Below are 26,227 nucleotides of genomic sequence, written 5' to 3'. Positions count from 1 at the left end.
CTCATGGACGAGTTGCTTCACTTTTGATATCGCGTGAATCCCATAAGAGACGAGCTGAGCTCGGTGTCTTGGTGGCGCACGAAGTTGCTCTTCACCCTACGACAGTGAGAGACGCACGCCATGACTCCGCCTCTCAAGCCGCGAAAAGGTTGATGCATTGAACTACAGCCCTTTCACAGTGCGAGCGTCGAGAGTCTCGCCTCCGGCTCAGTCGCGGCACTACGCGCGTCTGTGTATGTATGTATGTATGTATGTATGTATGTATGCATGTATGTATGTATGTATGTACGTATGTATGTATGTATGTATGTACCTATGTATGTATGAATGCATGTACTTATACATACACATATACATATATATATATATATATATATATATGTATTTGGGTGTATGTGTGGCGTGCGAGGTTGGGAGAGAGAAAGAGAGCGAAGACAGAGATATCTTGCAGCTGAAACGCCCAGCGCGTGGCGAACACACCAGTGAGGGCGACAAAGTGCAAAAGCGAAGATGATGGCTGAATGCCCGCCGTCCAAAGGAAAAAGACGCGCGCAAGACGCAGCCGGAGAACTAAATCTTTTGTCTGTTTGTGCGTCTTTGAGCTACGAATGAGAGCAAAAGACAAGCGAAGAACTGCCATAAATACAAGGAATGAGACTTTCCATGCACCCGCATCGCTCTCCGCATCCACACCGTGTTTGTCGCTCACAAATCGTATCAACAACCGACGTTGCCAGAGACACAGATACCACGTCCTTGCCTGCTCGGCCGTTTGCCTTTATTTCATTCTGAGAATCTGCCAGGTTGACTCGAAGCTACCAGCCGACCGCAGCAGAGCTGCGACGCGTGAGGCGCGTCTGCGTCGCCGCCGTCGCCCTCGCGATGCCCGTCCCCATCCAAGACGCTTCTTGCCTCTCGTCACCCGAATTCTCCCGTTGTGCACTAGCACCGCAGTTCCTCCCTCGCGACTTGCGCTAGTTCAGCGGGTTCGAGGTCCGCGGCCTGCTCCACAGGCTGCCCGAGCCCGCCCCTGGAACAGCTGCCGCAGGGGAGGCGCCCGCGGCGGCGTTCGTCGAGCCTGCGTTCGCGAAGGAGGCGAAGCCGGAGGGCGACGAAGAGGAGAACGAAGAGAAAGAGGAGGGGAAGGCCGACGGCGAGGCGCCGAAAGCGTTCTGCGGCGAGCTTCCCAGCGAGCCGAAAGTCGCTGCTCCCCCCGCCCCCCAGTTGTTCGCGCCTTGGAAGGAGGACCCCGCGCCTGCCGGCGGCGAGCCAAAGCCTCCGTCGCTGCTCAGGCCGCCGCCGAAGGGCGACGAGGCTGCCGGCGGCGCGTTCGACGGCGGCGAGGAGCCGAAACCCGAGGCCCCCGTGAAAGCCCCGTTGCCCGCCGGAGAGGGAAACGCAGGCGAAGAAGAAGGAAAGAAACTCGAACCCGCGGGAGTCTGGGCCGCGAGCGCAGCGAAAGCGCCGCCCGTCGGAGTCGCGGAGGAAGAGAACGAAGCGAAACCGCCGCCTGTCAGAAAACCGGAAACGCCGTCAAAACGGCATATTATTATACAATTGTTGGTAGTAGTCATTTTTAAATCAATGTCTCCAGTAATGATTATTGATTAGTATTATTATGATATTGCGGAACGGGGCACGGCAGTCCCTTCCAGGTGTTATGCAGGCAGGAGACGGGGAGACACCGGAAACCAAGAAAGTGCCTGGAGAGGCATAGACGCATGACCTTTACCCCTCCCATTCTGCCCTCCAATGCGCCTTTTGTGTAACTCATAATTTTACAGAATTCTAACGTCATACACGTTTGGCCGCAGCAAGGCTCGGAGCGACAACTTCCAGCGCAGGCTCCAGCCTGTGCAGTCATGCAGGTCCCCACGTTCGAGAAAAGACCTCCAGCGCGCGGCCGTCTTCGCGCAAAACAACTATTGCAATCATAAAGGTCACAGCAGAAAAGCAATATCGGACATCCACCTAAAGACATCGCACCCAAAACTGGCGGTTCGTTAGGATTTATGTAATCAACATGTCAATGAAATATCTACAAAGATGAGACGAAGAGCATGGCGAACGCCGCCGAGTTCGAAGGTACAAATGCCACACGAGAGGCGTCGCATCACAACCACGCTCTTCTGAAGTCTCTGTGACTTACTGCCGCCGGGCGCGAGGCCCGCGAAGCCAGTTCCGCCCGTCGCGCTGGGGGGGGAGGCGCCCAGCGGGCTCCCTCCCAGCTGCACCGAGGAGAGGTTGCTGCTGTTGTCAGCCTGCGAAATACAAGAAAAAAGCGCAAAAACCTTTCTTCTGAGAGGTGTCCCTGCGGCGCCTTACCGGCGCTGCCTTCTCAGGCGGGCATGCGGTGACTTCTTGTTCGTTGGATTGGCTTCCGCTGCGCGTTCTCTGCCGCCGCGTCCGCCCTGTCTGATCCGAGTGCCCTCTGGCGCTGAGGCAGTAGGAGGCCTCAGGGGCCCCGCTGCTAGGCCATGAGCATCACGGCACTGTGCCGCATCGAGTTCACTTCCCCGTTTTTCGGTTGCGCCTTTGCGTGTGATGCGGCAAGCAGCTTGTTCCCTGGTCTCAGTGAGGAGTTCCTACCATGCCGAAGCTGTAGGTCTGGCGCTGCCCGATGCTGAGGTCATCCACGGCGATGTCCTTGAAGGAGACCGACGGTGCGCCGCCGCGGCCGCCCGCTACGGCGCCAAACGGCGTCGAGAACGGCGAAGTGGAGCTGCCTGCGGCACCAAAGCCCCCTGTGGTGCTCACCGCACCAAACGGCGAGGAGAGAGAAGACGAGAAGGTCGAAGGCTGGGAGCCAGACAGCACAGACAGTAGGCCCCCGCCGCCTGCAGCCTCTCTGTCGCTGTCTGCTGCGCCCTCAGGCGCCCCGCTGGACGACGAGGCGAACGACGAAGAGGACGCCGAGGGCGTGGTGCCGAAGAGGCCCCCAGAGAGGAACGAGCTGCCGGCGAAGCCCGACGTCATAGGCAGCGGTGCAGAAAGCGACTCGCCCAGGCTCTTCAGATCGAGTTTGTTCTCGCCAAACAGCGAAGACAACGCCGAGGCACTCGGCTTCGCGTCAAACGTGCCTGTGAAGAAGCTCGAACCCGTCTGTGCTCCCGCGGCTGGGGAGGCGGACGAGCCCCGAAACAGGCCCCCCGCGCCCGGGGACGAGGTCTGGACCCCAAAGCCGGAGAACGGAGACGCAGTCGAAGGGGCGCCAAACAGAGACGATGCAGGCGAGGGAGACGGGGAAGCAGCAGCGAGACCCGTGCTGCTTGCCAACGGAGCATCTCCGAGCTTTGCCGTCTCACCCCCGGCGTCTTTTTCTGCCGTCTCGCATTTCTTTTGTGCCTCACTATTCATTGCCTCCACGGTCGGTGCGTGGAGAGCGGACGAGGCGGCAGCGCCCGCAGTAGGCCTCGCTGAGAGCGCAGGAGGGAGGGGGACGCTTTGATGCACACCCGACCTCCTCTCTTCTGCCTCCTCTCTCTCAACAGCCGCTGCACTACTATCTGCTTCGCTGCCTGTTTCCTTTTCGTCCAGTGCGTTGACTTCAACGCCAGCCTGCGACGCCGCCGTAGGATCAGGGGAAAGCGGCGCAGACTTAGTAGTCGCGGTAGGCTCGGGAGGGAGAGGCGCGGATTTCGAAGCCACAGTGGGATCAGGAGGGAGCGGCGCAGACTTAGTAGAAGCGGAGGGCTCGGGAGGGAGAGGCACAGACTTTGAAGCCGCGAAGGGCTCGGGAGGGAGAGGCACAGACTTCAAAGCCGCGAAGGGCTCAGGAGGGAGCCGCGCAGACTTAGTAGAAGCGGTAGGCTCGGGAGGGAGAGGCACAGACTTCAAAGCCGCGAAGGGCTCAGGAGGAAGCGGCGCAGACTTAGTACAAGCGGTAGGCTCGGCAGGGAGAGGCACACACTTCGAAGCCGCAGTGGGATCAGGAGGAAGCGGCGCAGACTTAGTACAAGCGGTAGGCTCGGGAGGGAGAGGCACACACTTCGAAGCCGCGAAGGGCTCAGGAGGAAGCGGCGCAGATTTTGAAGTCGCGGTAAGCTCGGGAGGAAGCGGCGCGGATTTCAAAGCCGCAGTGGGCTCAGGAGGGAGCGGCGCAGACATTCTAGAAGCGGTAGGCTCGGGAGGGAGAGGCACAGACTTCGAAGCCGCGAAGGGCTCAGGAGGGAGCGGCGCCGACTTACTAGAAGCGATAGGCTCGGGAGGGAGAGGCACAGACTTCAAAGCCGCGAAGGGCTCAGGAGGGAGCGGCGCAGACTTAGTAGAAGCGGTAGGCTCGGCAGGGAGACGCACAGACTTCGAAGCCGCGAAGGGCTCAGGAGGAAGCGGCGCAGACTTAGTACAAGCGGTAGGCTCGGCAGGGAGAGGCACACACTTCGAAGCCGCAGTGGGATCAGGAGGGAGCGGCGCAGATTTTGAAGTCGCGAAGGGCTCAGGAGGGAGCGGCGCCGACTTACTAGAAGCGATAGGCTCGGGAGGGAGAGGCGCGGATTTCGAAGCCACAGTGGGATCAGGAGGGAGCGGCGCAGACTTAGTAGAAGCGGAGGGCTCGGGAGGGAGAGGCACAGACTTCAAAGCCGCGAAGGGCTCAGGCGGGAGCGGCACAGACTTAGTAGAAGCGATAGGCTCGGGAGGGAGAGGCACAGACTTCAAAGCCGCGAAGGGCTCAGGAGGGAGCGGAGCAGACTTAGTAGAAGCGATAGGCTCGGGAGGGAGAGGCACAGATTTCAAAGCCGCGAAGGGCTCAGGAGGGAGCGGCGCAGACTTAGTACAAGCGGTAGGCTCGGGGGGGAGAGGCACAGACTTCAAAGCCGCGAAGGTCTCAGGCGGGAGCGGCACAGACTTAGTAGAAGCGATAGGCTCGGGAGGGAGAGGCACACACTTCGAAGCCGCAGTGGGATCAGGAGGGAGCGGCGCAGATTTTGAAGTCGCGGTAGGCTCGGGAGGAAGTGGCACAGACTTCGAAGCCGCAGTGGGATCAGGAGGAAGCGGCGCAGATTTTGAAGTCGCGGTAGGCTCGGGAGGGAGAGGCGCGGATTTCAAAGCCGCGAAGGGCTCAGGAGGAAGCGGCGCAGACTTCGAAGTCGCGGTGTGTTGAGGAGGCAGCGGTGCAGATTCTGAAGTTGCGGTGGGTTGAGGAGGCAGCGGTGCAGACTTAGGTAAGGGAGCAGGGTGAGGAGTAACGGGCTCCAAATCGGCTTGGGTGGATGCAGGCGCGGTGCCCGACGCGAAGAGTGCGGGCTTGGAGAATAGGGGCGAAGAGGCAAATAAGGACGCTGGCGCGGAGATGGACGCAGGCAGAGCCGGGTTCCCTGCAGCGTTGACTGTCGGTGAGAAGGGAGAGGCGGGCAGAAGCTGTGAGAAGCCTGGCTTCCTGTCCTCTTTGCCTGGGACCTCCTCCTCCCGCGTCTCCTGCGTCGCGTCGTCCTCCTCGCCGTCTTCGCTGCCGCTCTCCGACCCGCCGCTGGACGCCAGGTCCTCTTCGTCTTCCCCAGGTGAGAGGGAGTCTGAAAAGTCGCCTGAGGCTCTGGGGGACTGGCCGCGGGAGGAGAGGTTCTGAAGAGACGAGGAGAAGGAGGGAGACGACGAGCCCGCCGAAAGCGAGTCGAGGCCCGGCGAGAAGTCGCTGTCCTCCGACGAACGCGCTGAGAGGCAGCCTTCTTCGCTCGCGTTCCATCGCCGCCTGTGCGTCTTCGAGACGCCTGCCTTCGGCTTCTCAGAGGAGGCGCCGCGGAGGACTCTCTCTCGATACGACGCGCTTCCACTCACAGGCTCCCAGCTGCGATCGCTTTCGGTTTCCTCTTCGGAGAAGTCTCCAAAGTCGCTATCTTCCTCTTCGTCCTCCAGCAGCTCCGCCTCGTCTTCGCTGTCCTCTTCATCTTCCTCTTCTTCCTCGACTTCTTCTTCCTCCGTCTCGCTGAACGCTTCGTCTTCTGCCGTCGCCTCTGCTTCTTTGCGGCTGAGCGGCGCCGCCGACCTCCACGCCTCGAGCAGCTGCACCCGGAGCCTTCTTCTCTCTTCTAGCCTCTGCCTTTCCGCATCCACGGAATGCGAAAAGGCAGAGGAACCTGATGCTAGCTGCGCGTTTTCTCGCTCTGCCTGAGGCCCGACGGACGCCTCTTTTGCCTCCCCGGACTCTTGCAGATGGAGGCGAGCGCGCAGAAGGGCGAGGGACGAGGCGAACACGCTCGAGGGTTCGGCGGCGGCCTCCATCGGGGGCTGCGGAGACGACGGCGCAGCCGGGGACTCCAGGTCCGCCGCCGCCCACTCGAGCTTCGCCAACTGGCTCTCCAGCTGTCGAGTTGACGCGAGGAATGTGCTGCAGAGTCAGACGCGACAGACAGGCGGGAAAGAAAGGAAATGCAGGCTCGACAGTGCAGGCCGTCGACATGCTCCCACACGAAGACGGACAGACTCTTCATGGAGATGACCGCAACACCCACTACGCGCGCACCGCGCGCACGAAAGCCGCAGTGCGCAGCCACACTGGGCAAACAGAGCGGCCTCTTTCTCTTCGCAGCCTCGCGGGCCGCTTGTCCGTCCTTTCCCCACGATTGAATGTGCTACACTCGCCTTACCTCACAGCCTGCTGCAGCTGCGCCATGGCCGCCTCCACCCTGTGTTTCTCGGCAGACCGCGCTGCGCCCGCGAAGCCGATCCGCGGTCTCAGGAGGCCTGCCGTCGTGGACCCCCCTGCGATCACGTCCGCGTTGTCGCCAAAGAGCGAAACAGAAAGCGCCGAGGAGGGTCTCACGGGCGCCGCGCCGGAGACGCCGCTGCTGCGCGGGACGCCTTCGGCTCGGAGGTCGGCAGCTGGGAAGTGCACAAAAGGACGCGCAGCGGAAGACGTGGCGCGCTGTGCGTCTTCGAGGCCGCTATGCTGGGCACTCTCTTCGCGTTTCTCCGCACATTCGTTTCCGCTGTCGTCGTCGTCCAGCCACTCGAGCCGCATGCCGTAGCAGCCAGGCTTCCGCCCCTGTGAAGGCCTCGCCTCGCCTTCTGCCTTCGCCCCGGCGCCAGTCTCGAAGTCTCCGCCGCGACTCGGCCGCCAGCCACGCAGCGCGGACAGAGGCGCAGGGCGAGGGCCCTCGGCGCCACCGCTCATAGCGCACCAGCCGCAGGACTCGAGCGCGCCGAAGAAGCGGAATCGCTGCAGCAGCAGGCGCAGATGGCGCTGGTCGCGCAAAAGGGCGCTCTCCAACCTGCAGCAGAACGCATTGCACGCATCACACGGAGGCCGCGGGAGCTGGAGTGAACGCAAGCGCCTCCACGACGCAACGCTGCCGCCTCGACAGGGCGTCTCACTTGCCCACACTCCCGTCTCCTGCGTGCGCGGCGACTCGGCACCCCTTCGCTCCGCGGCAACCTAGGGGGGGATGCGGACTTTGAAGCCACGCAGCAGGGCACACTACCTTGTGCACTCGCCTCCTAGCGGCGCTGGTAAAGTAAGGAACGGAGCTTACTTTATCAGCGCGTCTTCGCGTTCGCCGCCCTGCGCCTCTTGACTGCAGTCGCCCATTCCCTGCGCCTGCAGAGCGGCTAGCGCGCGGAGTAGGTTGTCGCGCTCTGCCCACGCCTTTTGCAGGTCGTACATGCACGCCACAACGCTCTCCTCAGTCAGCCTCTCCTCAGCGCTCCCCCCCTCTCCGCTGTGGAAGGCCTCCGCGGCGGCCTGCGTCGCTTCGTCGTCCGCCCTCTCCCCGCGGCTCTCTGGCGTCGCGGCGAGGGCGAGGGCGCGGAGGCGCAGGTGGTCGCGGACGGCCTCCAGGCACTCCCGCCAGGCAGCCAGCTGCTGCTGCGTCTGCTGCAGCCTCCGCGCGAGTTGCTCAATCTCCTCTTGGCGCTCCCGGAGCCTGTCGTTCTCCCGCTGAAGCTCGTCCGCCGACGTCTTCGCATCGGCAACGCTCGCCGCGACGACTGGTAGCAGAAAGACGCCTGACTTGTCCAGAGGGCTTTCCGCCCCCCCCGTCTCACCCGGATCCGCGCCCGCGCCTAGGCCACGCGCCTTCAGGAGCGAGGTCAGCGAGGCAGCGGACGAACAGGCACTGGCAGCTGTGCTGTGGAGGACTTCGCGCCGCTCGTCGCGGCGCAGGGCGGTTTCGAAGCAGCGCAGAGACAGCAGCAGCGGACGAAAGAGCGACGCGGGCAGGAAGCGCGAGAAGGAGCAGAAAGTGGCCTTCCGCGTCTCGAACTGGAAGGCGAAATCACACGCAACGGACAAGGCGGGGCCGTCCTTGAAGCGCAGGCCCCGCGCGCGCACACGCAAGCGGGAAAAAAAGCGCAGCAGCAAAACTCCCCGCGACGCAGACCGAAAGGCCTCAGCGCGCAGAGAGACCACGCGGAGGCAAATAGAAAAGAGACTTGGCTATTTGAGCCACCACGGAGAGATGCACAGAAAGCGAACGAGCGAACCGAGGGAGAGGAGAGACCGGCGCGCAAGGTGTCGCGAATCCTCCGCGGCCATGCGAGTAGTTGCTGGCCTCACGGACGACAACGATGCACGTGAAAAAAGAGAAATATTGTAGTAGTTCTGCTTTTAAAGGGAAACATTTTGAATTTAATAAATATTTCGTGGTGCGTTCATCATACAACGTCAGCCAATTTCGCTCGCTGCTTGACTCAACGTCTACGGGGGGCGAGGCCTTACCTCGTCGAGAAGTTGAATCATATCTGTTTGTTCTTGAGTCAGAGGGACTCTGATCTTCTTCGCTTTTTCCTCTCCGACGCGGTCCAATCCCTTCTTGCCTCGCGCCGCTGCCAGCGTCGCTTCGGCGGCCGCACTCGCTGCCTTGGCTGCTGTGGACAGCGAGGTGTTTTTCTCTTGCTCGCGGCGCGCCCGTCTCTTTTCTTGCTCCCTCTTCTTCCCCTCTTCGCGACGCCTCAGGGAGCCCCAGGCTCGCTGGCTGCTGCCCTTCGCGTCAGGCCGAGCTCCGCAGTGTGTGCAGCATCCCTTCTTGCCTGAAACTCGGAGTTCAACGCGCCTCGCGTCTGCGGGAGTCGATTCCTTTGCAGAGTTTCCTCCTCGCTCCTTCTTCACGCACTTGTCCGCCTTCTTGCCCAGCTCGGGCTCCAAAGTCGGCACAAGCGGCGCTGCCTGCGAGGAACTGGAGTCTGGGCTGCTCCCTGGAGCTACTCCCGCAGTCTGCGGCGGAGCCGCCGCAAAAGCTGGAGCCGCTGGCGCAGAATAGGCCGCGAACAGCGACGCAGGCGGAGAGAGCGAAGGCGAAGAAGAAGAGAACAAACACGGAGGCAACGCCGAGGAGGCAGGAGCGGACGAGAAGAGACTGGGCGCTTGAGCAGTCCCCAATCCAAAAAGTGAAGATGTCGGCTGCTTCTGCTGTGCAGGAAGCAAAGAAGACGCGAAGAGAGGCGAAGACGCGAAGAGAGGCGAAGACGCGAAGAGCGAAGGCGTCGAGGAGGCTGGAGGAGGCGGCGCCGCGGGGGAGGACGGCGACGCCGCGTTTGAGACAGCCGCGGCGGAGACATCCGGGCGTGCGCTCTCTTTCTCTGGGCTCGCTTTTTTCGCGGCTTCGCGCGCGCGGCCATAGGCGTCTCGCCAGTCTGCGAGGCGTGATAATGACGGTGGAGGCGCCCACTCGAGCCGCGGCAGCAGCGGAATCTCCTTCCCGACGCCGGCGTCGTCTACGAAGCACTCGCAGCAGTCTGCCAAATGCACGCAGACTTCGCCTGCGACCACAACGCAACACCGCAAAACTAAAAAACGTCACCAGCCGGCTGGTGCCCCGAAACGAGACGCGGACGGAGACGCAAGAACCAGGCGTGGGGAGCGACCTCCAACCCGGCATCCCCGCCCGTCGCCTTTTCAGAATCATGGCGTTTTTCATTTCAGCCTTGACCGCGGCGCAAAAGCGCCAGAAACGGCTTTCCGCCCGGCGTCGGGCTCGTGCGGCTCCAGGCCGCCCTGCACGCCGAGGCAGAGACACCTACGCACGAGACAGTTCACAGGCTTAGACCGCAGACTCAGACAGATCGCGGTCTGCAGAAAGACACTCGCCGCCGTGAGGGACAGGAGACACATGGCGCCGTCTCTGCTGGCGAGACGCAGCCCGAAGGCGCCGCCCCATACCCTCCCCCCTTCCCCCCGCGTAGAGACACCAGTCCCTCGGCAGGATGGTAGACAGCGAACAGATTCGGCCGCGGGGCGCTTAGGGAGTCTTTACCGTCTGACTGGAGAAGGAAGAAGACGGGGGGGCGTTCGAGGGCGGGCGTGTCGGTTGTCGCGTTTTCTCTGAACATTTTTTCTCTAAAGTTCACAAAGAGTGCGAGGCCCTGCGGGAACGCGTCTTCGTCGGCGGTCTCGAGGCCGCGGCCTTCGGGCATCATGAAGCACTTCCAGGGCCGGGGTGCCGATCCAAAGCTCACGCTGGCGTCCGCCGGCGAGGCCGGCTTCGAGAAGAAGTCTGGCAGAGCGAAGCAGATGACCTGCGTGCATGCATTGCTGAAAACCCAAAGAGCTCGCCACTCCGGAATCCACATGAACCGGCACCGCGTGGAGGCGTCAACGGCGCGGAGGAAGAGCTCGTTGCGGCTCGCGGCGTAGACGCGGAAGATGACTTCAGCCTCGCCGTCCACGCGAGGACGGCGCCAGAGCGACCCAAACAGAATGAAGCTGCTCCACGACTCGTCCTCGTCGCGCGAACCGTCTGCGCCGCCGCGAAGCGGGTCGAGGCAGGGCTCCGCCGCGGCCGCCTCTTCGCTCTCGTCTGCGTCGCCCGCGCCGCACAGCTGCGCATCGGGCACCAGCCACGCCAGCGCGACAGGCACGACGAGATCCGCAGACGCGCCTGCGGTTGCCGACGCCGCGAGGGGCTGCAGCCCTACGAAGCGGCCCAGGCTGAGACAGAGAGGAGTAAAAAAACAGCAGAGGCGCACAGAGTCTGGACGAGCGAGACACGGCCGAGGAGGAACGAGGAACGGCGCGCATCCACTCTCGGCGTGAAAGGAGACGCGCCACAAGCGACAGCGACGCAGACTGAGTCTCTCAGGTCGGGCTGCAAGAGGCTACTGCGCGGGGTGACAAAGGAAGGCAGAGGGTCAGCGGAAACGGGGACGGCACGCGGACGAAGGAAGCACGCCAACGACCATGGAAAGAAAAGACGTGATGGAACGAAAGCGATCGCAGTTTTCCTTCAGGTGGACACAGAAACCCACCCAACGGAGAGAAGTCGCCAACAAGGCAACGCGGCTCTAACAGAACGGGACCGCATGCTTTCGCTCGTTGACTCACCCCTTCTGAAGCGCCTCGCCCTCCTCTTCGAAGCCGTCAATCTCCTCCAGGCCCTCGATCATGATTCGCGACCGCCTCTGCTGCATCGCCGCCTTCGCCAGCTCTCCCTGCACGCGCCGGTCTCCACAGAAGTTGTACAAAGGCTCTTCATCGGAGCGCGCGGCTCCTCCGCCCGCCGGAAGGCCCTCCTGCTCGGCCGGCGCGCCGGCGCTCTCCGCGAGCGCCTGGAGCCCAACGAGCCAAAGCGACGCCGGGGCGCAGCAGCTGACGACCGCGGCCGGAGGCGAGTGTCCTTCCTCCTCCTCGCTAGGGCCGCGCATTGGGAGCGCCTGAATCGCCAAGGCGTGCGCAGGGAGCGCAAAAGCTCGCGTTCCTGCCTCAGGAGAGACGATGAAGGCCTCGCCGTCTTCGGTCACGACGGCGAGGCCGAGGGCGCGGCCGTATCCTTTCTCTCCCACCGCCTGCCTGTCGCAGATCCAAGATAGATCCTTCACAGAGGCGGCGAATGTGGCAAGTGTCAGGAGCTCTGCTCCGTCGCAGACGCAGCAGGATCGTCGGGTTTTTTCTCTGTCCAAAGCGCCGGCAGAGTCCATACACCGACCGGTCTGAACGAGCTTGACTTTGGAGCCCACCGCGACGGCGAGCAGGCGCGCGTCGGGGCTTGGAAGCAGAAGCGAGGGAAACTCGTCATCCGCGTTTCCTGGGCTCGCCTCGCCCGGCTGCGACAGCGAAAGGTGCCCGCGGTACTGAAAAGCCCCGCAAGCCGCCTCCGTCGCGTCGACTGCGATGATGTTTCCGCTCGCGGGAAGGAGCAGCGCGTCGCAGCAATGGAGCAGACACACGCTGTCTAAACACCGCGCGCCAGAGAGCAGCGACGGGAGCGCAGACGCCGACGCGAGGGCAGGCGCCAGCGAAGACGCCGCAGAGAGATGGAGCTTCGACGCTGAACATGAGGAACGAAAGGGGCAACCAGAGACACGGAAAGTCAAGTTGCAGACGGAAAAGGTCGCGCAAAGCCTCGTGGAGAGATCCGTGCCTCACACGGGTGGCGCCGGCTGTGCTTGTCTGAAGTGCGAAGGAAAAGGCGCTCTTCGCCTCCGTCAGGACTCGCGGGACCAGAATCATCCGAGGAGAGTTCGCAGCGCGCAAATGGCCGCATGCATTTATCAGACTCCGATATCCCAGCAGGCGTGTCCTCGCGCGAAACTACGACGGGGAGGTGGGGGTGGGCGGGGGGGATGGACGGGACAGGCAGCCGCAGGAAACCATCCTGGCCTGCCTGTGATTACCTATTTGACGTTAGAAAGGTGTCACGTTAGATGTGCGTGAGTGTAAAGGGTCGAGTGCTTGCGACAGCGATCTCACCGTGTTGAAATTTGATGCAGGGGCAGTCGTCCACACAGTCAATCTCGTAGCCTGCGTCGTCGCTGGCCGCGGGGGCGGCAGGGACAGAGGAGAGGAACGCACGACAGCTCCCCCCAGCCGCGGAGCCGCTCGCGTCCGCGGGCGCCATGTTCCCTTCGCGGGCGTGGTGCAGCGAAGAATTGGACCCGAAAACCTAAAATATTCTCAGCGGAACGCCCTCCGTAGGTATGTGCGCGTTGATCGGAAGAGATGGAAACACACAACAACCGCAACCAACGGAAACCTGTTGTCGAGCCGCGCGGGAAGCGAACACGACCGCGCAGGACAGACAGCGGCAGGCTGCAAAAGAGGAATCGATGCAGTCTATACTGATTTTCTTCTGTCTTAACACCAGTGAAGCCTCTGTAGGGGACGATGAAGGAAAAGGCGAGGAGACAACAGGAGAGCAGCGGAAACAGGCCAGAAGTACGCGAGAGGAAAGAACGACTCTCGCAGCGCGTGTTGCAAATAGTGAAGGCAGGAAAACAACAGAAAACAGAAATGCCCTACGAAGGAGTTCTGCCTCTCTGCAGGAGCGACGAGGATGAGATGGAGAGGCGCGGCCGGCGGACGCGGCTCGCGACGAGGACTGCAGGAACGCGGGCACCGACGACGAAGATGAAGTGGGCGCAGGGGCAGAAAATGGCGAATTCTTCTTCCCGAAACGGCAGCTACTCTCGCAGGAGACGAGGGCCGGTCGGGGAGCCTCACGCCTCAACAAAACGAGAAGAGAGCGACGAAAGAAGTGGAGGGGGAGCCGCAGGATGCGATGGAGCAACTCCTCATGCATCGAAACTGCCAAGACAGGTCAAACTGTCCTGCGAGGGTTGTCAAGAAGCGAAGAAGAAGCGAGGCAGCGAAGAGAGGAAGAGAACCGAGGAGAGAAAACGAGAGCTCTCTCGCTGACGTCCCCCCTCCCTTCCATCATGGCCGCCCTCGAACGAACGCCTGCGTCGCCTGGAGTCCGGACAGAAGCCTGCATATACACGCGGCCACGGGAAAACAGAAGAGGGAAGGAACTGCAGAAACCGCTGGAGGAAGGCGAAGGGAACAGAAGGTGCTGCCGGGTGGAAAGGGAAACAAACCGGAGGAAATAGAGGCAAAAAACGACCAGTGGAAAGACTGCATGCGGGAATAAGACAAACAACGAACTATGAACCTGAGAAAGAAAGTCAAGGCGTGGCTCGCATCAGAAAACGAAAGCAAGAAAGAGAGCGAGCCTGAAAGAAAGAGACACGCTCGCAGAGAGGAAAGGAGGGAGCCAAGCCCGAATGCGCCTGGAGGCCCTTACTCCAGTAGAAAAATCGCTCATACGGGTTCCCGGGCAGAATCCATGAATCAGGTCCTCCATCGCCTGTCAACGTGTGGTTTTCTCGCTGTGTCGCTCGACTCGGGGTGCCAAGAGGAAAAACGAAGTGCAGCGTGACAGTCTGTTTGCTGAGGTCGCAGCCGTGAGACTTTGCCAGAGTTTTCCGAGTATACGCCGGCGCACCCTCGCAGACACGAAGGACGAGGGAAGCTCATGCAAATGAGACAGGCTGCAGACCGAGGAAGCCGAAATACGAAAGAAGGGCGAGCTCAAGGAACGCTAGAGAAAAAGAGGAGCGGCCAAGTACTCTTGGCAGTCCACTTGGGGCCACGAGCTCCCCTCAACCGTAGGTGTACCTACACCTGGCAGTTGCCCAGCTGCGCAAAGAAGAGAAGGGAAAAGTCTGCGGTGGTGTGCAGGCAGCCTCCTGCCCCCCCGACAAGCCTCGGAAGGGCCGCCCGGGCGGATATGAGCTGCATAGCAGCCAGAGTGTGGTTTCGCTGAGCCGAGGCAGCAGATGTGGCCGCATTTATGATTTTTTTACTGTGTTTCGAGTCTGCCACATCTCTCTGGTTGACGGAGTACGTCCACCTCACCTGCAGCAGCAGAAATCCAAGCCCGCCTGGCCTTTTTTTCTCTCTTCACGCTCGTCTCCCTCTTCTTCGGGTTCGTAGTCCCATTCGGGCAAGGTAGGCGCACATTTCCGCGTAGACACAAGCTCTTGGCGTCTCCATGGGTCAGTACACACGTGTGTCTGACTTCGGATATTCGTTTCTAGTTATTGTCTCTCTCTTTACGCGACGCCTGGCGCGCAGCCCCGGTCGCATCTCGACGCCCGTCGGGGACTACGGCGGGGCGCACGTGTGACTGCTCGCCTCATTTTTGCTTCTGTTCACGTGGCAAACAAGGTGAAAACGGTGGTTTTCTCAGTTTCCCTTGCTCGCTAAAAATTGACCGTGCGAAGTTCACCGGCAGCAAAGTCCAGGCAGACAGGGGGAGCGCAGAGCCGCGGCAGGCGCTGCACTCCTGTCTCCGACGGGCGGCTCCTGTCTCTCGCGTGGTGGTGGCTGGGGGAGTCGCGGGTTTCTGGCGTTTCTTTCTGGCCTCTGGGTCTTCTATTCTCCCTCTTGTTTTTGCTTCTTTTTCCTCCGTTCTCTGGCTGTGTGGAGCGCGCATAATCTCTCTCGCGCGTTTCCTGTGCAATTCTCCCGGTGCCGGCGCCAGCGCCTGTGGTGGGTGCACCCCAGTGTCACGCGCCTGCGGTTTTTTCCGGTGCTTGTGAAAGAAAGTTTTCCACGTTTCTGGTCTCACCGAGCCCGCGGGTAGGCGTGAGGCATCTCTCGTGTGTCCTGCCACCGGTGTTTCAAGCGCCTCTCTTGAGAGTGCTCCTATTTGTAGAGCGTTTCATGCGTGGATCGCTACGTTGCACACATGTTGGAGACTGTCTGCGGGTTCTTTGTCGTGTCGATATTTTCTCTTCCTTCTTGTTGTGTCCCGTCGTTCCCCTCCTTTCTTCTTCATTTGATGGCCTGGTGAACTGCTGCGTAGAGCGGGCGGGGCCTGTGTGCGTCTCACGGCCCGCCGCGCGGGGGGGTTGTTCTTTCCAGCAGACACAGTCATTTGCTTGGGAATTAGATCGCTTTGCTGTCGAGTCGCTTGAAGGACTTTTAGCGCCGAAACGCATAAAACAGGTGGGGCGTAAGGGTGTGAATCACAAACTCACGCAGCGTATGTGTGTTTTCTTTTTCCAAGGTCCGATTGCTAGTTCGCCTCTACTGTGCCAAGATGACGTTCCTTTCCTTCTTCAAAGGCTCGAAGGCGCACAGCAACGCGGCGCCGGCTGCCGGTCCCGTTGAGGAGTTCTTCCTCAACCAAGCCCGCAGCCACGCCCACCTTTTCTCCCCTGCGCTCGCCGACGGCGCGACCCCCAACGAGGTGAGCGGGGCTGCCGCAACGAGCTGCAACGCATAGGCTCCCATGCCTCCTGAACATCCCTGGAGATCCCGCTTGTGTGTGGGGTCGCTCTTCTTCGCTGTTAGTTGTTCTTCGCTGTGGGCAGGGGGGAAGGTGTGGAATTGTAGAGGTAGCTGGTTGCGTGCGTGCGCCGCGAGCGCCTGCATCCTAACCGTGAAGGGATGTGCCGTGCAGGCGATTGCCGCGCACGCAGACGTGTCGAGGTGTCTCAAGTATCACAGTTTCGATGTGGGACGCCGCTGCTCCGCGCCCTCATTTGTGAAGTCTCGCCCGAGTGGATGGCTGGTGTCCTCGCAGCTCGCTCGCCGCCAGTTCAAGCCGGTTTTGCCGCCGGTGTTTTCCGCGGGCGCCGGCGTCGTCACGTCCGTGTGCAAGGATACCGACCTCGTCAACGCTCAGGTAGGGAAAAAGGCGGGTATTCATCTCTCCTTCGCAAGAAGAGATGTTCTATTCCGAGGTCTACAGGCAGCGCTCCTTCGGCGCCGGTGTCGCCAGCAGGACGCCGCCGGTTCTGAAGTATCCCAGAAATCTTTGGCGGAATCGCGATCGCTCTGTGTGTTTAAGATATATCCACGTACACACTTCCTTTATATGCACATTGTTTTTACGTACATAAATATTTTTCTTGGCCAGCGACGTCGGAGGGCCTCTACAAAGGCGAGACAGGCGCTGCGACGGGGCGCGTCCAGTCCCAGTGGCGTGGACGTGGGCGGCTGGATGCATGCACTCCAAGGCGGCGAGCCCGCAATGTGTGAGGCGTAACTTTTGTGTGTGTTTTCAGGATGAGACGAACAACGCGCCGCACGTGCTGTCTGAGCAGGACCAGCAAATTCTGGCGAGCCTCTTCCCCAACACGATCAACACGCCTTTCTGTCTGCTCTCGGCCGGCCAGCAGGCCTCCGCCGAGCCCCTCCGCGTCGGTGTCGTTCTCTCTGGAGGACAGGCCGCCGGCGGCCACAACGTCATATGCGGTATCTTCGACTTCGTGAAGCGAGTGAGCGAAGCGGGCGACTCCCCGGTGCAGAGAGAGAGAGAGAGAAAGTGGTCTCCGGAGACCAGTTCGGGGCGCTGAGTCCCCGCACGTGTGTGGAATTCGACGCGCAGCCCGTCGACGTTAGGCGTGAAGGAGAGGCGCTAGGGAAATGGCGGCAGGATTCAGAGGGGAGGGATAGTGGGGTCACCGAGCCCCAAAGAGCTCCCGTGGGTGTGCGCTTGCTTGATCTATTCGATTTGTGCGACGAAGAACGGAGAGCAATGCGCGTCTTCTCGTTTTCGTTATCTGGGTGTGTCTGTTGCGTGTTCCAGGTCAACCCGAGCAGCACCGTGTTCGGCTTCCTGGGCGGCCCCCATGGCGTGTACAGCCACGAATACGTGGAGCTGACACCCGAGATCATCGACCGCTACAGAAACATGGGCGGCTTCGACATGATCCGCAGCGGCCGTCACAAGATCGAGACTGAAGAGCAGAAGGAAAAGAGTCTGGAAGTCTGCGAGAAACTCAACCTGAACGGTCTCGTGGTTATCGGAGGCGACGACTCCAACACCAACGCCGCGATCCTCGCGGAGTTCTTCAAGGTAGGGCGAAGGTACTGCAGCGGCCCAAGGGCAATCCTCAGGCGCAGAGAGCCGTGGATGTGCCGGCGATAGTGTGCAGCATAGTGGGATACGCAGTAGGCCGCATGGAGGCCGAGGAAGCGCGAGGCGAGGCGGTCAAAAGGCGAAGGAGGGGGGGCGGCTGGTGCGAGGAGAGTAGTTAGGGGCAAGTTTGAAGGTGCGCCGCGAGGAGGTCTCAGACACATGCGTAGGCGGTCGCTTCGACGGGTGTGCGCGCGGCCCCCGTCTCTTTAGAGACCGGCCGCGAGCGCAGCTGAGAAGCGAGCGGAGGAGTTCGAGAGCCTCATGGGGATGAGAGGGAACGGTTCGTTTCGAGACTCTGCTGCATGGAGCTGAAGCGCGGGCGCCATCGCTGCGGACACACATCTCTCCGCATCCGCAACCGACTTGATTCATTCATTTGTGTCTGCGCGGTTTTCTCTCAGTCCAAGGGAAGCTCCACCTGCGTGATTGGCTGCCCCAAGACCATTGATGGAGACCTGAAGAACCGCTTCGTCGAGATCTCCTTCGGGTTCGACACCGCCTGCAAGACGTACTGCCAGGCCATCGGCAACCTGATGTGCGACGCGATGACCCGCGGTGAGACTACGAAGCCCCGATGACAGAAACCTTGATGGGGGGGCTGGGGCGAGGGGCGCACCTCCCTTCACGCGGCGGGTGCAGAGTGGCTGAGAGGGCGCGCTCCGGCGTTCTGTTGCTCCTGACAAACATCGATGCACGCCTCAACATCGATGCATAGTGATCTTTACGCAGTTCAACTTTGTATTGTAAATTCCAGTAGGCTCATGTCCTTGTCGTTATATAACTATATTCATGCGTGCAAGTTCCTGGTACCGCGTTAGTTCTCGAGAACACGACTTCCGAGCCAGAGAAGGGGGGGCGTGGAGGCGTGCCGCGCATGCGCGTGTCTGTGCAGGGAGGCGAGGAGGCGTGTTTTCTCGGGGAGTAGATAGATAGATCGTGCGAGAAACGGAGGGCTTGTGTATTTTTCTCGCAGGCAAGACGTACCACTTCGTGCGTCTTATGGGCCGCAGCGCCTCGCTGATCACCCTGGAGTGTGCTCTGCAGACGCACCCGAACTACACCTTCATCGGTAAGTCGGCTGTGTCGCGCGTCGCGCGCCGTTGGCTCTGCTTGCCGCGTTCCTTTCCGAGGGGCTGCTCGCCCTGCATCTTCGCACCGAAAAAGGAAGAAGATGCAGGGCGAGCAGCCCCTCAGTGAATCTGCCGCGAGTCGCGTTCCGTGTAGGGTCGCGCTTCAGGCGATGTCCGCCGCAGAGACACGAGCGAGACGTCCGCGAGATGGTCCTGGGCTTAGACCTAGAGCGACTCGATCACCGCTTCTTCTGTGGGTGCGCAGGCGAGGAAGTGCTGGCCAAGAAGCAGTCTCTCCGCGAGCTGGTCCAGGCGCTCGTCGATCTCGTCGAGGCCCGCTACGCCAGCGGCAAGCAATACGGCATCGTGCTGCTGCCCGAAGGTCTCATCGAGTTCATTCCTGAGGTAGGCGCAGGAAAGACACCGGGCCTCGCGTACTACTCGAGGGAATGGGATGTGTAAATGTGCACTCTAGTGGGCTGGCGGGGGACGAGTGGCGGGGGCCGGTCGATGCCCTTCAGGGGTGCAGCGATCCAGGCCGGGCACTTTTGTGGAGGGTGAGCGAGTGTCCGCCTGTGGCTCCAGAGATCCTCGAACCTGCTGTTCACCTTTTCTTGCATTCGAGTACTTGCGCGGATTAACTGTGTCTCAGTCTATCGGATGCCGCGCGGCGGTGGCCTCTGGGATGGCGAGGAGCGACAGCGTGCTCCCTGACTGGTGGTGTCGTTTCTTCAGGTTGGCGTGCTCATCAACGAGATTAACCACATCGTGGCAGCCGGCGACTTCGAAGTTTCGAAGCTGACGCCCGAGAGCCGCGCGGTTTTCGAGGACCTGCCGGAGTCCACGCGCCAGCAACTTCTCCTCGACCGTGACCCCCACGGAAACGTGCAGGTAAGTGGAATCTCTACTCACATCTACGCATATCTGTGCGTATACATGCGCTTGGGTTTCTCTGCGTATGTGTTTCGCCACACTATTTGGTTTATCCGCGCGTCGTCTTTCCGCGTGCTTCCCGTTTCTGCTCTTCGTAGAGACGGGCGAAGCTGAATGTGTTTGACGGGCCTGTATGCATGTGTATGCCGCCGACTCACGATTTAGCATGCAAATGTGGTTGCAGCTGAGTCTGTGCGGCCGGTCGATGTGTTTGTATCCACTTTTTCGCGAGGGTGTTGTGCTGGGTGACCTCGTAGGTGGCCATGATTCACACCGAGAAGCTGCTCATGCAGATGACTGAGGCCGAGCTCGTGAAGCGTCAGTTCAAGGGCAGCTTCCACGCACAGTCCCACTACTTGGGCTACGAGGGCCGCAGCGGCTTTCCCTCGGACTTCGACGCCACCTACTGCTACGGCTTGGGTAACGTCGCCGGCGCCCTCATCCAAAACAAGGTGAGCAGACTGTCAAGCCCCGCGCGGGCACTCCTGTCTCCTCTACCGTCTTGAAGTTTCGAAGAGGCTCAGGTGCCTTTCCGGAGTGACGTGTGGTTAGACTCTCCAGCGCTGCGATCAGCGGATCAGCACAGACTGCCCTCCGCGCCGAATGACCTCGCGGGAGTGCCTCTGCGGAGTCTGAACACTGCTCGCCGTTGGCTGAGGTGTCGCCAGGCTGTTTGTTGGGTCGCGCATAGATGCGGAGGGTCAGAAGGGGCTGAGGGGTCAGGCGCGGAGTCTGCTGCGCCGGTTGCGGCAGGGTCCCCGCGGTGGGGATCGCTTCGTGGGGAAGGACGGCACTCGTCGAGCTCACTTTTTTTTTGTTTTTCGGCGACTGCTGTGCAGGTCACCGCCTGCATGGCTGTCCTGAAGGACATGAGCGCGTCGCCCAACCCCAAGGACTGGAAGGCGGCGGGTGTGCCCCTGACCAAGATGATGAACCTGGAGACCCGCAAGGGCAAGGCGAACGTCCCCGTCATCAAGAAGTTCCTGGTGGACATCGAGCGCCCGCTCTTCCGCGCCTTCGCTCAGGTCAGGCCGCGTTGTAGGCGCTCGAGCTCCGCCCGGCCTGTGTCGGGTTCTCCGCACTGCTGGCGCGCAGCCGCTCCTGCTAGCGGCCAGCCCCCCCCCCCTCCCGCAGTCTCGGCCCGGGGCTCTGTGCGCTCCGGCAGTCGCGTCACGTGGCTATTTTGGTTGTGTCGATTTCGGCTGCTGCAGGTTCGCGACGAGTGGCGCTTGTCGGACGTCTACCAGGTTCCGGGCCCCATGCAGTTGAACACGCCGACACCAGTCTTGCCATTCACGCTGACCGGCGCGCCGGAGCTGTCTGTCCTCCGCGCGCCTTCGGCGCAGCAGCGCGGACTGGGTCTCGCGCGGCTGGAGGGCGAGCCGGCGGTGAACCCGATGCTGCTGCAGAAGGACACGGCGATCGTGCCGCAGTGCCCGTGCAGCTCGTCGCATCCGCGCATGGACGCCTGGGCGAAGCACGTGCAGGAGCTCTTCCCCAAGGTCGGCGCAGAGTGCAAGGACTGCCTGGGTTGCTCGAGCAAACTGCAGAGGGACAAAATCAAAGACAAGTGCAGCGTCGGCGTCGTCCTCCTCGGTCCAGAGCGCCCGGGCCAGTCCAACGTCCTCTACGGCCTGGTCAAGCACGTCGCTCTCGTCGGCGGCAAGGTCGTCGGCTTCAGGGGCGCCCGCGGCCTGCTCAAGAATGAGCACGTCGCCGTCACCGAGAAGGAGGCCGCCGCCGAGAAGAACCAACCCGGCTTCAGGCTCCTCGGCCGCACCGAGGGCGAGGAGGCCGAACTGTGCACCAAGGTAACGCAGGAGGCGGGAGGCATCCTCAGCACGGCGCAGTTTCAGAGGGCTAGTTGGACTCGGGACACGCCGTGCTTCAGTCTTCTTGAGGAGTATGGTGGATCCTTGCGAGAGAAAAACGCAGCGTAGCGTCGGCGTGGGCGTGGCGTGCGCTGGAACACGCCTGTCTCTCTCCGACCAGGCGTCTCCTCTCTGCGTCACTCTCCCTGTCCCGGGGCGTCTTCCCTTCGCAGCCTCATCGTTCAGGACCTCAAGGAGAGTCGGTAACCTCGGCTTTGTTTTCCGCTCTGTGTGCGTGCGCAGGAAGGCCTGAAGGCCGCCGCGCTGGCGATCAAGGACTCCGGCGTTACCGCGCTGGTGACAGTCGGCTGGACTTTCCTCCACGCCTCTGTCCTCTCTGAGTACATGGCATCCCAGAACGTCGCGGCCCGCGTCATCTGCATCGAGCCCTCCGTCGACCTGGGCCAGTTTCCCCCTCGCGGAGCTCTCGAGCTGCTCAAGGAAATCACTGGAAAGGACGTCGTCGCCGGCTCCATCCAAACTAGTAAGACAGGGTTTCGTAGGGCTCAGTGGTCTGCGCGTAGACACGACACCACAAATGAGATACAAGGATCATAGACAGACAGATGCAGGCAAGTCTGGATCGCGCGCGGAGGGGATGCCGCACTGCGAGCCAACGGCGAGAGGGTATCGAGGGCGCATGTACCTGTGCGGCAGCTCCTCTGAGAGGCGCTCCGTGTGTGGGACGCTGCGCTCGCGTGCAGCAGCGTGCAAAAGGTACTTGGCGTGAACCGGTGTGGGACGTGACTCTGGCTGCTGACACATCGCGGCTGAACCCGCCACACTCTCGTGTGTCGTCTGTGTCCGTGTTGTTTGTTTGCAGAGGAGTGCTGCCCAGCCATCACTGCCGGTTTCACAGAGCTCGCGGGCTGCCGCGGTCTCGGCTTCGACACTGAGACCAAGGTTGGGTCGGAGATGGTTGGTAAGGCGCAGGACTTACAGGTTGCAGCTGTCTCTTCAGATCCTCGTAGAACCCTTTCGAGACAAAATTAGCCGGCTCAACCCGCGTTTGGAGCCGTCCTTCAACTGTGACGGGGAGGAGCCTCTCCGCCTGTAGCATCGTGGAGCGACATGTAAATAGGTCGACGGGTAGAGACACGTACGTATTTGTATCTGTGGAAAGACCGAGAGGTACACAGATATAGATAGCTGTGAATTAAATATGTTTGTAGATGGGACGGCATGTGATGTCCTTGTTTTGTATCGCAGTTCGGATTCGATCGAGGCAGCCGCCTCTCTGTGGGTTCATCTCTGTCCACATAGTTCCGCATCAATATATATATGCATGTATGCATGCACGCATGTATGCATTTTGTTTTGGGTTGTGGGATGTGTATGCAGCGAACCTGTTGACTGACAGCAACAGTGCGGCCAAGTATTTCTACTTCTGCCAAGTCTCTGGCGGCCTGGCGGCGGAATCCGAAGTCGGCCTGCAGACGCACCCGAACGTCGTCATCGCGGCGGAGACGTGGAAGAACAAGTCGCTCGCAGCGCTCATCAAGGTACGCGTTTTTTGCAGTCTGCAGGCGATAATCATGGGGACGCGGCGACCTGATGAGACGAGAAACGAAGCGAATCTGTGCAAGCGCAATTAACCCGAACTCTAAGGAGGCCGCGGGATCTGGACATTGGAAAGGGCTTTTCGACGGAGGTTTTGATATCTCCTTACTTGCCCCGGTGTCGAGTCGAGGAGGCCCCCGCTAGCAGCTTTATTTTCCTAGTTCTCGGCCTTTGCGGTCCCTTAAGCTTTTTTGTTCTTTGCGGTGCGCGATCATCTCGTCTGTCGCTCTCTCGTGTCGAGTTCACTGTGTCGTGATGTGTTTGGGGCATGGTGGATGTGCAGTTCGTCGTCGATGCCGTCAAGACCCGCGCCGCGGCCAAGAAGAACTTCGGTGTTGCGGTCATCAACGAGAACTTTTTCGCCCTCAACAAGGAGGTAGGCGCCGGTGCACCACGTGAAACGCAAGGAACTCCAAATGCATGTGGCGCAGATCGGGTCGTGTGACAGAGCATGTGTGCGTGTGTTCTGATAGACAGAGGCGTACGGAGGTCCTGCACCTCTTATTCTGCTTTGTGGTGGGAGCACTCTATACCGGAAACAGTCGCGGATCCCTGTGGACTCTGGCCCTTCATATATATAGATGGATAGATAGATACCATGTGCATATATATATATATATATATATATATATGCACATGGTATCTATGTCGTTATACATACACGTTTTTTATGTGTGTGTAGATTCCTCACAGCATGCCTCTCGAACGCTCTGAACATGTCTTGCCCTGAAACGGAGGTCTGTATGCATAGTTGTGTCTGTGTTTTCTGTCTGTTCTTTCCTTCAGCTGCGTCGTCTGGCCCTTGAGGTGCATCTGCACTTCTTGGTGCACCCGCCGAAGCCCGCGACTGGCGTCTCCCTCGCGCTGAGCGAGGAAGAGGAGAAGCAGCTCGTGGAGGCCCTGTCTGGCGCCTCGCGCGACGTGTTCGTTTCCTTCCCCGTTGCCTTCCAGCACAAGCTCATCCGCACCGTGGAAGTGCACCAGTTCCCCAAGGCGGTCATGCGCTTCCCCGCCCACGAGCTCATTGCCGCCATGGTGAGTCCAGCGCTGCAAAAAGGGGCATGTGCGTAGAGACCAAAGTCCTTTTGAACAGGAGAAGCGGGGAATGACGATCCGGCAGCGGGGGGTGTTGTTCGGTCATGGCACAGAATCGGCATGTCAAGGAGAGGCCCCCGCGCACGTCTCTTGATGCCGCGACGGGGAGGTCGTTGCCCATTCAGCGCGGACGGGTATGGGGCTGTCTCGGAGAGAGGCGGAGCGAGTGGAGAGCTCGACTCGCATTTGGCGCAGTTCGTTTTGTGGCGGAGTCTCTGTTGGCAAGCACTAGGTTATTGACTCAATTCCACTGCTGGCCACAATCTTTTCAGTGAATGGTCAGGCGGTGAAGGTAACTGCGGAATGTCTTGCGTTGTGTGTCTGTGCCCAGGTTGCGGACACGCTGAAGAAGGAGAAGGAGGCTGGCACGTTCTCCGGCAGCTTCTCGCCTCTCTGCTTCGAGTTCAGCGACTCCGTAAGTACCCTGTCTGCATTTAACGCGTGTCGTTTTTTGTGCCGCTGTGTGTGCTTTAGCTGTTAGCCACTTCCGCTTGTTCCGTCTGGCCCCCTCACACTTTCTTCGCTCTACGCGTTGAACGTGCTCGCGAAGGGTGGGTAGCGCTCCACGCATCGTTCCTCCGCGTTCGGTTTGTGCGTCGTCGACTCGTCCTCCTCGTCAGATGAAGTGGAGGCGTCCTTTGTAGAACCGGCTTCACCCGTTGCGAGTGTGCTTCTCCGCGTTGTGTGCAGCTGCGGGCATCTTACCCGTCGGTGTACGACTGCAGCCTGGGTGCGACTCTGGGTCACTTTGCGGCGATTGCGGCGGTGGCGCACGCCTTGCCCACGCACGCCCTCCACGTGTCGGTGGCGAACCCGACGTGCCCGCCGAGCGCGTGGGAGCCGATGCTAATGACGCTGCCGGCTGGCGCGGCGCATCTCCACGGCCTCTCTGCTGTCTCCGCGCCGGTGTGGACTTCCTCGGTGAGCGACAGCTCCAGCAAAAAGTTCGCCGGCGGCGTGGTCTGCGAGCCCGAGGGCAGCTCGCTCTTTGCGCTCTCCGACCTCTCCTGCGGCGGGTGCGCCAAGCAGCTGGCAATGCTTGTGGAGGACGGCATGAGCCAGACTGGCGGTTGGATCGAGGGCGAAAAGTACTGCAACCCCGGCCCCCTCCAGTTCGGCGACGAGCCCAGAGACTTTTATTACTCACGCGCTCTCTGGGAGGCCATGAAGGGCGCGCAGGGCGGAGAGGGCTGCAACGCGGCCGCCTGCAGAGACCAGTAAGCGCGGCGCGGAACTGAGAAGAACCTCCTGAAGCCGCGACTCCGAGGCACACAGGGGTGGAGAGATGGGAGGAGAGGTGCGAAGGCAGCTGCAGAGTAGACCGCGCATGGTGCGGCGTCTCAGGCGCCGATCGTAGCGTGAGACGGGTCTGAAACTCGTGCTGCACATCGAAACGCTGGGTGCCTGCTGTAGTTCTCTGCTTTTTCATGTCGACAGCGACGCACCTTCTAGTAGTGGACGTACACGACCTCTGGCTCCTCTTGGCCTGCGTCGCCGAGTCTGTTTGTGAGTGTGTAATGTGCGTTGCGGCGGGCGCCCGCGAACGGTTTGTTTATTTCGTTGTTTTCTCGAGTGTTGTGCTGAGCGGCGAGACGGACACCGCAACGTGGAAATAAACCTGCTTTGGCTGCTCCCCCAGTCAGGCGTCTTCGTACCGTCGGACTCTCGAATCACGGCGTAGTGTTGTAGTTCGCTGTCTCTACGGATTGTCGTGCAGCAGCTGCTGCGGTGCGGCTGGTGCAGAAATTGCCGCAGTCTGGGTACGTCTGTGAGGATAAGCAGCACTGGATATTTCCAGTTTTTTCAGATGACATTCGAGAAGAGAAAGTTGAGACTATGTCTTGCGAGCCAAAACGCACGCGTAGAGAGTTACTGTCGCCCGGGGCACCACTGCGATCTGACAAGGTGATAATCGCCTATAATCGTAAAAATAAATGCAGCCTTTAACAGAGAGCCATTTCTGCAAGACATGCAGGACGCAACACATCTGGATGTGTGTAGGTACATATGAGTGTAGTCAGGTGGAATTTTCAAACACGCACGCATGCGTGGTTATGCCTCGTTGCATAACGACGCCGAATGGCGCTCGCTCCTCAAAGGAGAAAATCCGCAACTCTCAGGA

The 26,227-nt window shown here is 60.7% G+C and overlaps 3 protein-coding genes across 3 annotated transcripts; 2 read left to right on the top strand and 1 right to left on the bottom strand.

Annotated features, from left to right (window-relative positions):
• Positions 1–974: 974 nt before the first annotated feature.
• Positions 975–12,764, bottom strand: BESB_059660 (IgA-specific metalloendopeptidase; the record flags this gene model as incomplete). The annotated part of the gene is made up of 9 exons (XM_029364380.1): positions 975–1,510; positions 2,150–2,261; positions 2,590–6,322; positions 6,582–7,205; positions 7,467–8,194; positions 8,651–9,690; positions 10,185–10,858; positions 11,252–12,194; positions 12,617–12,764. 9 exons carry the CDS (start codon positions 12,762–12,764, stop codon positions 975–977), a joined length of 8,538 nt encoding a protein of 2,845 aa, XP_029219088.1.
• Positions 12,765–13,030: 266 nt separating this feature from the next.
• On the top strand, positions 13,031–13,561 carry BESB_059650 (uncharacterized protein; the record flags this gene model as incomplete). The annotated part of the gene is made up of 1 exon (XM_029364379.1): positions 13,031–13,561. One exon carries the CDS (start codon positions 13,031–13,033, stop codon positions 13,559–13,561), a length of 531 nt encoding a protein of 176 aa, XP_029219087.1.
• Positions 13,562–15,749: 2,188 nt separating this feature from the next.
• Positions 15,750–25,326, top strand: BESB_059640 (phosphofructokinase PFKII; the record flags this gene model as incomplete). The annotated part of the gene is made up of 18 exons (XM_029364378.1): positions 15,750–15,899; positions 16,236–16,337; positions 16,720–16,932; positions 17,244–17,513; positions 17,978–18,131; positions 18,550–18,645; positions 18,912–19,051; positions 19,382–19,537; positions 19,837–20,031; positions 20,419–20,604; positions 20,791–21,390; positions 21,694–21,934; positions 22,274–22,372; positions 22,792–22,952; positions 23,294–23,386; positions 23,797–24,045; positions 24,437–24,520; positions 24,796–25,326. 18 exons carry the CDS (start codon positions 15,750–15,752, stop codon positions 25,324–25,326), a joined length of 3,720 nt encoding a protein of 1,239 aa, XP_029219086.1.
• Between the last annotated feature and the right edge of the window lie 901 nt (positions 25,327–26,227).

The sequence above is a fragment of the Besnoitia besnoiti genome, chromosome V (assembly GCF_002563875.1).
Source record: "Besnoitia besnoiti strain Bb-Ger1 chromosome V, whole genome shotgun sequence".
NCBI lineage: Eukaryota > Apicomplexa > Conoidasida > Eucoccidiorida > Sarcocystidae > Besnoitia > Besnoitia besnoiti.
This window is presented reverse-complemented; position numbering and strand designations above follow the sequence as displayed.